Source organism: Chionomys nivalis, chromosome 2 (assembly GCF_950005125.1).
Source record: "Chionomys nivalis chromosome 2, mChiNiv1.1, whole genome shotgun sequence".
Classification (NCBI taxonomy): domain Eukaryota; kingdom Metazoa; phylum Chordata; class Mammalia; order Rodentia; family Cricetidae; genus Chionomys; species Chionomys nivalis.
This window is the reverse complement of record NC_080087.1, coordinates 11,005,963-11,019,856: the sequence shown is the minus strand read 5'-3', so window position 1 is coordinate 11,019,856 and position 13,894 is coordinate 11,005,963. Positions and strand designations below refer to the sequence as shown.

At 49.2% G+C, this 13,894-nt stretch overlaps 1 protein-coding gene across 1 annotated transcript; it reads right to left on the bottom strand.

Moving 5' to 3' along the window:
- Window positions 1–11,397: 11,397 nt before the first annotated feature.
- Window positions 11,398–12,363, bottom strand: LOC130862225 (mas-related G-protein coupled receptor member H). Its single transcript, XM_057751731.1, has one exon. It carries the CDS (start codon window positions 12,361–12,363, stop codon window positions 11,398–11,400), a length of 966 nt encoding a protein of 321 aa, XP_057607714.1.
- Window positions 12,364–13,894: the final 1,531 nt, after the last annotated feature.

Here is a 13,894-nt window from a genome sequence, read left to right as displayed (position 1 = left end):
CTAACTCGGTCTCCCCACTGCAGATTCTCAGTGACTTGGGGTTTAAAATGCCTCTTGGGAGTCTCTTCCTTTGCTTTCCGCTACTTCCTTCTTTTTTTTTTTTTTTTTTTTTTTTTGGTTTTTTCGAGACAGGGTTTCTCTGTGGTTTTGGAGCCTGTCCTGGAACTAGCTCTTGTAGACCAGGCTGGTCTCGAACTCACAGAGATCCGCCTGCCTCTGCCTCCCAAGTGCTGGGATTAAAGGCGTGCGCCACCACTGCCCGGCTCCGCTACTGCCTTCTTAAAGCATCCTCATCCCTGGGCTAAGGTGGCTTGTATATCTGCCTGCATACAGCAGGGCGTCCCTGCATCCTGGCTCTTCTGGAGCCCTCCTTTCTCATCTGGTCTCCATAGTCAGCCATTGACCTCTTTTACTGAGATCCTAGTTTCTCTCTAGCTCAGAGGACCCCATCCTACATCTTCATTTCTCCAAGGCTGACACAGTCCCCTGGGACTAGAATGGTCCTGAGCCCACTTGCCCTGGTGCACACCCTTCACTGTCCTGTGATAGAGGCAACCTTCCTCAGATGGCATGCCCACTGCTATCGGCCTGCAGGATGGATGACTGGAGGAGCTGGCAGAGGTAACTCCTTACACCTGACCTTTTGTCCAGAGAGCTGCCTGACCCCAGTCACGCCATCTTGTCTTCCCTCTGCTCCTCCGAGGGCCTGAGTGAAATCCTTTGGTTCCAGCGTCTTAGGTGGCTTCCCATCCCACTGGACATTTATTTATTTTTTTTTTTGAGACAAGGGTCTCTATGTATGTATCCCTGGCTGTCCTGGATACTTGTTATGTAGATCCAGGCTGGTCTCAAACTCACAGAGATTTCCCCTGCCTCTATTTCCTGGGTGCTGGGATTAAAGGCCATTCATTTTCTTGTTCTCTCATCTCTAGGACCAAATCGTTGTATCAGCTTCCCACGGGTGTCTCCCATTTTTTTGAGAGTCACCTGAGCCTGAGTGGCAGAGCTCAGCTTAACCTTGGGTGCCAACTTGTCCCCAGTTGGCCTTTCTGTGTCCAGGTGTGGGATTTTCCTTCCTTTTTTTTTTTTTTTTTTTTCTCAGTGAGACAGTGTTTCTCTGTGTAGCCCTGGCTGTTGTCCTGGAAACTCACTTTGTAGACCAGGCTGGACTTGAACTCAGAGATTCGCCTGCCTGTGCCTTGCACGAGTGCCGAGATTAAAGGTGTGTGCCGCCACCACCTGGCATGGGTGTGGGGTTTTCCATGGGGCTCACAGTTAGTTTTGAGGCCCTTGTGGCCCGCTGCCCACATAGGGCCTGAGGCCTGCCAGCCCTGGCTTTCCACCAGCCCGGCTGCTTGGACACTGATCTGTTTGGATGGAAAATCGCTCCTTATCAGCACCCACTTTCCCTCCCCTAACTTCACTCATATACTCTCCAGAATGCGGGAGTCTGCCGCGAACAGGCCCCGCTCAGTGGAAGAATAAGCCAAATAAAGCCTCTCCGGAGCCTGCTGTTGAGAGTCCAGGCATTTGGGCACTCATCCCATTGCCTCTGCTCCAGCTTTCCAAAATTCTAAATAAATTCATCTCAGAAGCCAAGAATTTGACTTTTTCGGCAAGCTTGCTTTCCTCTGAGATGGTTGGTGGACAGCACACCCCTAAAGAGGATGGAGACCCCGGTTAGAAATCAGTTTCCCCTGTTATTTCTGTTTAACAAATAAAAAATGCTTTTTCAGCAGGAAGTGTGCGTCTGACAGACTGTTGTGCCTGGTGACCTCTGACCCACCGACTCCAGTACTCCTTGTGTCAGCTATAACACAGAGCTCTAGGAAAAGGGTTAGGGCCCAGGTCAGGAAGTTCAAAGTTGAAGGTCACATCCCCACCCTGTGGTTTGTCTCTGGAGAAATCTCACAGTAGAAAGTTCTAGATCACATGCCGGCAAGTCCCCACCCCCATTTCCTCCGCGGGTGGGGGGGAGCATTAGTGCACCCTTAAGACCTGGGGGCTGGAGAGATGGCTCAGAGGTAAGTGCTCTGGCTGCCCCTCCAGAGGTCCTCAGTTCGACAACCGCGTGGTGGCTTATAGCCACCTGTAATGAGATCTGGTGCCTTCTTCTGCCCTGCAGACATACAAGCTGGAAGAACACTGGTACACACAGTAAATCCTTAAAAAAAATGACCTTGGGCCCAGGCACCTCCCATTTGGCCTCACTTCCTGCAGGTACCTCGGGGGACACCTCCCAGTGACCCAGCCTTCATACAACAGACCCTCAGGACGTCAGACTGAAGCTTAGCAGTGCAGGTGTTGGCTTCTCCCTCTGGTTAGTTTAGAACTGTTCTGAACCAGACACCATTCTGTTCTCATTGCAGTCACGTGCGCCCATACCACGCCAAGGACCGGTAGGAGCCCTTTCTAGGCTTTTCAGCACCAATGTAGCTTCAGCATAGAATTTCTGGTTTATTATGTATACAGTGTTCTGCCTGAAGGCCAGAAGAGGGTGCCATATCTCATTACAGATGGTTGTGAGCCACCATCTGATTGCTGGGATTTAAACTCAGGACCTCTGGAAGAGCAGCCAGTGCTCTTAACTGCTGAGCCATCTCTCCATTCTCCTAGAATTCCTAAAATTGTTCTAGTCGGAGTCACATGACTACACATTACCCAGGTTTTTGTTCAAATGCCACTGCTACCCAGAGGCCATGCCAGACTACCCTGTCCAACAGGTTCTCTATCCCTCTTCGTCCTCTACCCAACCTTGTCTTTTTCCCTGGTGCCCCAAGTACAGTGTGACACCTGCAGGGGACTCCTTGGACATCTGTCCAAGAACAAAACCTCGGAATGAGAGCCGGGTCACGGTGGTGCACACCTTTAATCCCAGTGAGGGAGAGGCAGGTGGATCTCACTGAGTTCAAGGCCAGCCTGGTCTACAGAGCTAGTTCCAGGACAGCTAGGGCTGTTACACAGAGAAACAAACTTTGGGACGAGACTCTTGACAGGATGGTAGCATGGGCTTCAGTCTGTGCTCAAGTTTACCAGGGAGAGAAAAGAGAAAGGAGCTGTATGCCTTCTGCTGTGGCAAAGTTGTTTTTAAAAAAGTGTGTGTGTGGGGGGGGAGGGTGTCGGGGGGGGGTGGGGTTAAGTAAGTAAATGCAGTGTCCCTGGAGTCAGATCCTCTAGACTTGCTGGTGGTTGTGAGCTGCCCAGTGAAAGGGCCTGGGAACCGAACTTGGGTTCTTTGCAAGAGCAGTATGTGCTCTTAACCACTGAGACATCTCTTCAGAGGCCCCAGAAAGGTACAGTGGGGAAACAGAGAGGTGGATCCCCCCCCCATGTTTTTTGCCATTAACTTAGCACAGGCTTCTTAGCTTTTTCTCCACTCACAGCTTTTTGTTGTTGCTTTTATTGTTTCAAGACAGGATTTCTCTGTAGCGTTGGAGACTGTCCTGGAACTAGCTCTGTAGACCAGGCTGGCCTCGAACTCACAGAGATCCACCTGCCTCTGCCTCCCAAGTGCTGGGACTAATGGTGTGCGCCACCATCGCTGGGCTTGCTCACAGCTTCTTTTCAGGCAAGATCTTTTCAGGTGAGCTCAAGTGTGCAGGTCTATGAAGTATACTAATCAAGCATTTTAGCCAGGTGGTGTAATGGTGCATGCCTTTAATCTGTGTACTCAGGAGAATCGATCTCTGGGTTAGATAGAGGTCAGTCTGGTCTACATAGTTCCAGGATGGCAAGAACTATATAACTATCTCAAAACACAAAAGTAAGTGTTCACTAATAATCATCACTTTTCCTTTGGCATACATGTAATTTTAACATTGAAAACAAATTTACAAATTAATGAGATAACTGTTTATTTTTGTATAAAGAACTAAATCTTGGCTGAATATTTGAGCCCCTCATCAGTGTTTTTCAGAATTGGCTGATATTCTGATTTTATAATCGCCAGTTTTGAGGATGTTAGTTCGTGTCAATTCATACTACAAAGCAGTAGAAATGGGGCCATTCCAGAAACTGTTGGAATTATGTCCTAATCCTAAACCAAAACTCATGCTACATTTTTTAAAAAATGATTTTATTTCATGTACATTGATTTTTTTGTCTACATGCATGTCTGTGTGAGGGTGTCAGGTCCCCTAGAACTGGAATTACAGACAGTTGTGAGCTGCCATGTCGGCACTGGGAATTAAACTGTTCTCTAGAAGAACAGCCGCTGCTCTTAACCTGAGCAATCTCTCCAGTCCCTCATCGTACATTTTTAGATGAAATTTAAGCAACTCAACCAGAAGATTTTAGGATCAAGCAATTGTTTAGGATTAAATATTGCTCTAACCCAAGGATACACTACACTGGGCTGGTACATGCTGAGGCATTATGGGAGGAACAGTCAGCCTTAATTTCCCCTAATGAAACCATCTGCGTTCACAGTAAGAAGCTGGTAGTTCAGAGCACGCGGCCTTCTCAGGTCTGTTTCCGGCAATTATTGTGGGGTGACAGCCCGTCCAGAGCAAAGCTCAGTACCACGTGTTCTAAACCGCAGCTGTGGTGAAGTCACGTGGTGTGGAAGGGCTGTGGGAAGTCACGTGGCGTGGGAAGGGCTGTGGGAAGTCACGTGGTGTGGGAAGGGCTGTGGGCGGAGGGGTCCTAGGGATGGCAAGCGGATGCCCTGCTGCCACAGATACATGCTGATGGAATCGAAAGACAGCTCATGAAATACATCTGACAAAGCAAAAGCCAGGAGTCTGTCCTGTCTTCATTTTCCCAGGCGGTGGGCTGGCCCTCACGTCGTACTCCTTGGGCGAGACAAACAGAGGGTTCCTCAAAACACAGCAGGGCATTCTCATAAAGTAAGCGTGAAATTTTAAGAACTGTAGCCGGCAGTGTTGGCGCACACCTTTAATCCCAGCACTTGGGAGGTAGAGGCAGGCCGATCTCTGTGAGTTCAAGGCCAGCCTAGTCTACAAGGCAAGTTCCAGGACAGCCAGGGCTACGCAGAGAAATCAGAAATCACATCACAAAACAACCACACAAAAAAACGCCCCAAACAAAACTCCAAAACAAAACAAAAAACTGTCATAACTGTGGCCTCTGCTGCTGATAGCTGCTATGGCCACCTCCTGTGATAGACGCCGTGTCCCTCAGGCACATCGTTCCCACAGATGAAGTATTGAACCCTAGGTTGGGAAAGCTGATGAGTGGTACTGAGCTGAATGGGGTCCGAACCTAGGATTAGTTGTTCCAGGGCATGTGTGTAGGGTGTGGTGGAGCCGCACACAGTTTGAACCGGAGAGGGGTCTTGTCAGGAGATGGGGCAAGAGATGCTATGCTGGTCCCGGCCAGCACCCCCTCAGGGTGAGAGGTCTGAGTAGGGGTCTCCATCAGGCGTCCTGCTCTGGGGCTGGAGTAGTGAACGGGCCGGGTTCCTACAGCGGGATGGCATCTCAGCAGGGAGCTGAGTCCGGTTCCGGTGCTCAGTCCCACATCATCAGCACTCTCTGGACAGGCCAGCGAGTGGCAGCAGCTGCCACCTTCTCAGGTGAGCCTATCCGCTGTCTCTGAGCTGGCTGCTAGAGATCTCTTCACAGGTCCTTACTTCAGCCATCTTGTATTCCTGGGTGTTGGACAGGGCCATGCTGGGTCCTTGTGTCTTCATCACGCTCGTTCCCACCAATCTAAGGGGTCCCCACTCCCTGCTCTGAGGCCACAGGATCCTGATGTGGTGGATTCACCTCCCCGACCTCTCTCAGAATCCTGTTTTGTCTATTTTATTTTCTCCTGTGACATTTCTTTTGTTTTATTTTCTCCTGTGGCACCCCATCCAGTCAGGTTGGCAGGTCAGATGCTCTGGTAACCACCAAAGGGCAGGTACTGAGTTCTCGGTCTCCTGGCCTTTGTCCTCCAGGCTCTTACCTGGAAATGCTGACTCAGGGCTTAGAAACGGAGCCAGCATGACTTTCCCAAGGAGCAGTGGCAGGTCGGATGTCTCATAGCCCAGGTCCATCTGCTCTTTTCCACCCTCAACTGGGTGCCAGTATGGTCCCAGTGGCCACCTTGGTTCTGAGCGGGTCCCCACCCTTAGGGCTGAACATAGCCTCTGAAGGATGCATTGAAACCCCAGCCTCACCTGTAACTGCCTCCTGTGGAAACGGCCTGTGCAGTGTATAAGGGCGAAGGACTCACCTTCTCAGCGACCTTGCCTGTCAGTGTCCATGTTCCCCACTGTCACTACCATCTTCAGCCCCTTACACAGTAATGCCTCTGGCCAAGCTCTCATGGAGCCTAGATTGACCTCAGATCTACTATATAGACAAGGATGGCTTTGAACTCCTTCTTCTTTCTGCTCCCACCTTTAAAAAATTACTTATTTTACGTTTATGTGTCTTGTCTGCATGTATGTCTGTGAACCATGTGCATGCCACAGAGGCCAGAAAGAAGGTATAGGATCCCTTGGGACTGGAGTTTCCATGAGCTGCCATGTAGGTGCTGGAAATCAAAACCTGGTTATCTGGAGGAATAGCCAGTGCTCCTAACCACTGAGCCATGTCTCCAGCCCCTGCGTCTGCTTTCTGAGTGCTGGTACCACAGTCACGTGTTACCACGCCTAGTTTACGGGGGCCCTGGGAATCAAACCCAGGGATGCTAAGCTTCAGGCATGCTAATCAAATGGTCTGTCAACTAAGTTACAGTCTCTCTCCTTTGGAATAATTTGGTTTTTTTGTTTTTTGTTTTTTTTTCCGACCGTGTTTCTCTCTGTGTAGCCCTGGCTGTCCTAGAACTCACTCTGTAGACCAGACTGGCTTTGAACTCACAGAGATCCACCTGCTTCTGCCTCCCAAAATACTGGGATTAAAGGTGTGCACCACTACCACCCCACTTGACACAGATTGTTTTAAGTTGCTTTAGAGAGATGGAAACAGGAGAATCAGGTGTTAAAGGCCATCGTCCACTACTTACTGAGTTCAAGACCAACCTGAGTTACTTGTCTCCAGAAAGCTGAGCACTATTAATCCTAGCACCGGGGTAGCAGAGGCGGGCAGATATCTACAAGGTGCTAAGACAGCTGGGGCTAAATAGTGAAACCCTGTCTTAACAATAATAAAACCAAAAAAATATAACTTGAAACAGCCACTCAATTCTAATCCTGCCAGCAAGCAGGGATTGTGTCTGTTCCACGCTTCTTTGTGCTGTCAGCTGCTCGGGGCAGTCAGTGTGCATATCCAGGCGCACTCAAGACTTACCTGGGGCGTGTGTGGTGAGCACACCGCTGAGACTGCCACTTCCGTACTCAGGAGCTCACCCTGCCCCTGGGACTTCCCTTTGCCCTCACTCCAGTCACTTTTGGGCCTCAGCCTGGGACGGCAGCCACCACTTCTAGAAGAGTCCAAGTACATTGACTCTGGACGGGGCAGGGAAGAGACTCATGCCCGCCCACGCCTGCTGAGGCCAGCTGTCTCCTTTTCTACCACCTGGAGGCAGAGAAAGCACACAGAGAAAAGCAGGACCAGGGAAGCTAGCTCACTCTGTCTCTCCCCACCCCCCCATGCACCCTTATCAAATTAGGCAAGGGTGGGTCAAGAGCTTTGCAGCAGCTGAAGGTGTGAGAACCGTCCATGGATCCTCTCTGACTAAGGTCAGGGAGAGTCAGGTAGCTGCAGCAAAGAGGCTACCTGGATGTCTAATGCTGCCTGATGGCATTTTCTAAAGATTTGTTTGCCTTTTATTATTTTAATGATGTGTATGTTGTGTGCATGTATGTGTGTCTGCATGGGGGGTGTGAGCATGTGAGCACAGGGGCCATGTGGAGGTCAGAGGCCAGAGGCATTGGATCCCCCTCCCACTCCCAGAGCTGGTGTTACAGCCAATTGTGAATCACCCGATGTGGCTGCTGAAAACTGAACTCAGGTCCTCTGGACGGTGAGGACCTCTTGGGAGCCTGAAGCTTTCTGGATCCAGAGAGAGCTGGTGCACAGGTCCTGGCCTCATGATTGATCAGCCCAGAGGCTGAGGGATTCCAGACAAGTACAGGCTTGCTGTGTGCCTTTCCCGGCCCCTTAGACAAGAGCACAGGCCATGCATCCTCAGTAAGTGTTTATATGTGAGTAGTCGATCACAGTGTTGCAATAGCATTTGGCCTTATCTCTTATATGGAACCGAAGGCATTTTATGGTCGAATTCTGCTATTCAATTTTTAAATATTTACACCGTTTATTTGTGTGGGTGGGTGGGTGCCCATATGTGGAGGTTAGGGGACAACTTGCAAAAGTCAATTCTCTGTCCCCACCATGTGAGACCCAACTCAGGTCACCAGGCTTAGCAGCAAGCACCTTTGCCTATTGAGCCGGCTCACCAGCCTGGCTCCAGCTGCCTAAGTACACAGCTTCTAACACAGAGAGACACACACACCTTTGGAGACAGCTCGTGTTTCTCGGATTCCCAGTGAAACAGAATATGAAATAAAGTACTTGCCCTGAAGTGACTGGAACCGGGGTCAGGAAAGGGCAGAGTCTGTGGAGCCTCAGATCTGACTGACTTCCCAACTTCTTCAAAGAGAGCCTGCTCACACCCCAGGGAAGCTCCTGCAGGCCTCTGTAGGACTTTCGTCACTTCACCCATTTCTAACTCCTTCGGTCCCTGCAGTGGTTTCCCAGAGCAGAGAGAATCCTGGAGGTTGAAATTGGCGACGGCAAGCGACAGGGGCAGAGAGTGAGGCAGTCTCCCTGGGGCTGCTTTAGAGTCGCAGGTTTGTTTCTGCTTTTCTGACATTAAAAAGAAAAGTGCTTTGCGGTCTGGGTCACCTTGGTGGTTTCACAGTAGTAGAAGCTGATCCTAGGATGGAGAAGGATGCTGCGGTGTGAGGGATGTTCTCCTCAGCTGTATCTCATTGTCAAATTCTGGGGGAGGGTCACTGGGACAGTCTCTCCTGGCGTTTCTCAGAGCAAGCCAGATACACCCACCAAAGGGCAAGTTTCTGAAGGAAGGCAGCAATCGTGGAGGGAGTGATACTTTCTGGCTTGTAGCTCAGAAGTGGCCGCTCTTCCCGCCAGAGTCCAGTCAGCCTGTGCTCTTCCGGCAATGACGTCAGTCTCTCTCACATTGACGTCACTGAGGAGGTAGGACGGTTATAGTCCCTGTTCAGAGTCAATGGCGGACACCCTCCTAACTCAGCAGCCAAAGGAAAGGTTCAGTTCTCTCCTCAGCATGCAACTCAACAAACCAAATGCAGTTTAGGATGGAGTAAGTGGAAACCAGGAAGGTAGTGACTCAGTGTCCAAAGAGGCTGCTCTCAGTTCTTGACTAGTAACATCCACCCTTGGCAGAGAGTCTAGCTCATGACAGAGTGCTTGTCTGGCATGCGAGGCCTTGGGTTTCTTCCCCAAGCACCACGCATACGCAGACAACAATTCATTAGACTTTGCCATTATATGAGCTAAAACAGCATTCAGATATTTTATTTTATTATTTATTTGAGGGTCAGGATGGCCTCAGACTCACAGGAATCCTCCTGCTTCCCCACCTCTGAGTGTTCGGATAATGGATCTGGATATGCCTGGCTCCATTCTATTGTCTTAATTAGCATTTTTGGCAACTGCTGAATTCAAACACTTCTGATTATGGGTCATTTTTTCTTAGTTGTAGTGGTATTATAAATTGTTCATCATTTAATATTTATCCATTTATCTATTGGTATCCCACCATTTTTACTCTTGGTTTAGCTGAACATTCCAAATATTAAGGGATATTAACCTGCTGTCATATTTATTAAAATATACATTCTAATTCATGATTTATTGTAGTTGGAACTTCTCATTATAGTTGGAATGGGCCCAAAGCCACAGAATCCTAAAGCATTCAGTATAACCCCTAGTTTGTCAGGTTTACATTTAAAGGTTATCTTATGAAAGCCAGTTGCATTATGGGACTTTATATCAGTAAGAAAATGACTCGATGAACAAAATCTATAAATAACACTGAGAAGAAGCTGGGCCTGACCTTAAAATAGCAAAGTCCTTCCACTGTGCCTTGGGACTACTGCAGAATGTTTGCTTTGCAATAAAAACAGAAAACACTCCATTTCAAAAGTATTGGCAGCAGCATTTCCAATCAGTGCTCAGTAATGAGCCGAGGAGTGAGGGATGGTGTGTTAGGGAGGTCAGGTAATAGCTGCACGCTGGGGTCACCAAGGGAGAAGCATGGATTTGTTTCGTACACATTTTACAGAAAGATGCATTGCATGTTGTTCCTAGGTACATAAGCATCTCATGTTTAGGCAAAAGAAAGCAGAAAACAGGAACGAAGTGAAGAGAAATAACTGGGAACGGTGTCTGTAATCCCAACGCTCGGAAACTAGGCAGCTGCGTTGAAAACTTGAGGCCAGATTGAGCTACATAGTAAAATATTCTCTCAAAAAACTAAGTAAGGATAGAAGAAAATCAGAGGAGGGAGACTTGGGGTGTGGGGAGAGGAAGGGAGATAAAGAGAAAATGTCCATGCCTAAGCAAATCTTTACTCATCCTTGTTGAGGCTTCCTCTAATTCCTTTTTTTTTTTTTGCGGGGGATTTGGTTTTTCAAGACAGGGTTTCTCACTGAGATCCACCTGCCTCTGCCTCCCAAGTGCTGGGATTAAAAGCATGCACTACCAATGCTCGACACTCCCTCTGATTCTTACAGGATGACATCTTTAAAGGACTCGCGGGACATCCCAGCTATCTCTCAATTGGACCCATGGTAATTTCTCAGTGTGTGAAGATGCTTGTAAGGTAGCAGAGGTGTCCCTTATCTGTACTGACCTGTTTTCTTCTGATGCGTTCAAAGGACAAGATGGAAAGAGGAGACCCAAGGGAGAGGAAGTGAGGAGTGATATCCGACTAAAGTATAGTTTATAGTGCCTCTCAAAGACTGCCCTGGGCTTTATGGTCTCAAGGGTGGGTTTGGGGGTCAGACTCCTTAGGTCACAGTCTGGATCAGCACCATCCATATTCTGAGTCCTCACTAAACCTCTTACCTTTATCTGTGATAGTAGATTGATAACAGTGGCTCCTAAGGGTGACAAGAAGATGATGTGAGACAAGGTTGGGACGTGGAATTCTGTGCTGGGAAGGCAAGGTCAAGCCAGGGTCAGAGCTCTGTGCTAGAGAACTTGCCCAGCACGTATGACGCTCAAGAGCCAATCCCCAGGACTGGCAAAAACCATGTGCCCCATCAAGTTGTCAGTGGCCAGGTGCGTCCTGTGTGCAGGGTGTCTTGTTATCATTTCTTTCCAGAGGGATGAGGGACTTTCCCTTTCATCCTAGGTGAACCACCAGGTGGGAAGATAGTGAAGTGGTTTCAGAATAGTCTTATATTCCCACACGGGGATAACATCAGGTGTCCTTCCTTGGGGCTAGCCTAGCAGGAGGTCACGAAAGAGGGGGAAATTGTGCAACATCCTCCCTGGAGCCCACGGCTGTCTTTTCCTCAAAGACCTTCTGCAGTGCTTCTTTAAGAGACTTCCGTCTCCTCTTCCTGCTCAGACTGCCTACCACGACGTAGACAACTGGGTTGATGCTGCAGTTGATGGTGGACAGCATGGTCAGGTAAGGGAGGGATTTCCAGACAGACTTGTCTGTTGAGTTGGAATAGTAGCCAACGATAAGCAACACCTTCATGGGCATGGCAAAGACGAGAAACAGGATGACCGTGGCCATGATGATCACGTAGAGCTTGGCGGGTTGGCGTGGCTTCAGGTTGCAGCAGACCTGGATGAAGAGGATTAGATTGGAGAAGACCATGAGAGGCACAAAGACCAGGAATGTCAAGATACAGGAAAATATGTACACGTAACGGCATTCTGGGAATCGGGGCTTCACTTCCAGGATGCAGAAGAAGTTTTCCAACCCAGACACGAGCACAGAGAGGGCCCACAGCAGCGCACAGGCCACGGCAGACTGGTGCTTTGGGCGCCGGCACTGGTACCAGATTGGGTAAAGCACTGAGAGGCATCGCTCCACGCTGATGGCTGTGAGGAGGTGTAGGCCTGTGTTGTAGCCAAAGATCATGAGGAAGATGGCATAGCTCAGTAAGGTGTCGTCATAGATGTGGAAGGTGTTCACTAACTGAATGACGGATGAACAGAGGAGAACCATGAAGTCGGCAATGGCGAGATGCAGGAGGTAGATGGTGAATGGCTTCCTCTTGACACAGAAGACGAGGAACCATATCAAAAGTCCGTTCCCAGTCAGGCCCAGCATACAGATCACCAGGGAGACGGAAATATAACTATAGTCAGCCACTTGCTTTGAAGACCAGGTGGTTTCATTTAGGGATTCGTTTCCGGTGTACTGTGTGGATTCCAGAGGACAAAAGGTCGTTGCCAGCGGCTCCATTCTTGGGAAATGTCTTTCTCTGTGGTCTCCTGTGGTCACAAAGGAAGACAGTGACAGCTGTCATCTCCTCAGCATCTGAAGATGGTTTTATATCACTGGGGAGGCTCTCTCCCACGTGAGGGATGAGGTAAACCAGAGTGTCCTGCTGTGTCTCCTCATCGTCTGTGTCCCCTGCCCCATTCTCCCCCTTCGCTTCTCCACCCAACAGACCAAAATGTCTACATCCCCTTCACTAACACCAGAGATGATTTCCAACCCCCAGTTACCGGCATCCACAATTCTTCATTTTTCCTGGCTCTATGGGTTAGCACACTGTGTCTCTTACTTCTAAGAGTTCTCACTAGAACTAGGTGACAGAATCAGGAACAGGATTTTTTTTCTTAAAGATATGTGAAATGCACCAATGACGAAGAAACCATGGCTGGAGGGATTGCCCAGAACACTGTCTGTGCAAGCATGAGGACCTGAGTGTAGATCCTCAACATTCACACAAAAATCTGGGCATGGTGCTGGGCAGTGGCGGTGCACGCCTTTAAATCTCAGCACTTGGGTGGCCAAGGCAGGCGTATCTCCATGAGATCGAGGCCAGCCTGGTCTACAGAGCGAGTTCATGACAGCTAGGGCTGTTACACAGAGAAAGACTGTCTCAATAACCCCCCTCCAAAAAAACATCTGGGAATGACAGCATCTATTTATAACCTCAGCACCAGGTGGCGGGGATAGACAGATTCTGGGGATTTAGTGGCCTGCCGGTCAGGCTGCAATCACTGAGAAACCCTGCCTTTAAAAACAAGATGGAGAAGTGACTGAGAGAGACACCTAATATCCTCCCCTGTCACACATAGGTGCCTGCACAGGCAAAAACTCACACACACATGCACACAACCACACACCCTGGCATACACACAGAAAGTGGAAAAGAGAGAGACAAGAGACAGAGAGCGAATGAGAGAGAAAGAGACAGAGAGAGACACACACAGCAAGCACAAGTACAGTGCGGGTAGAGTTTTGTCAATCTTTCCTACCACATCTCTCTCTAGCTAGTCTCCTGTTCCCATGTCTCGGTCTGCAGTTTGTAGCCACACTCTCTACCAGTTCACTGGTAAACACAGCTAACGGACAGTTCGTATGCTTCTCTCTTGGACAGTAGATGTCATTCCCTTGGATTCGAGGAGGAGACAACCTTGTCATGATTGGGAAAGGTGGGAGGGGCTAGACTGAGGAGGAGTTTCTGTCCTGCTGGGGCCCACAGAGGAAGAAGCTATCAGAGCGGACAGTCATGCAGGACTGATATCTTCAGCCCCGGGACAGCCTGGGTCCCCAAGTGCTGTCAGGTGCTGTGGCTGCTTAATTCCTCCTCTTCCTTTCTCAGTGTTCCCTGTTGCCCAAAGGATGACCTCGCCACTACCAGCTGAAGCTTGGGAGCAATTCAGGAAGCACTGGCAGAGGGAGGATATCCTGGGTTGCTCTTTATAGACTCAACCATAAAGGATAGCAGTCTCTTCTTTACAGATAGACAATGTTCTATCTA

Excerpts from the sequence above, each read along its gene's own strand:
- LOC130862225 (XM_057751731.1), bottom strand. The coding sequence starts at position 12,363 with ATGGAGCCGCTGGCAACGACCTTTTGTCCTCTGGAATCCACACAGTAC.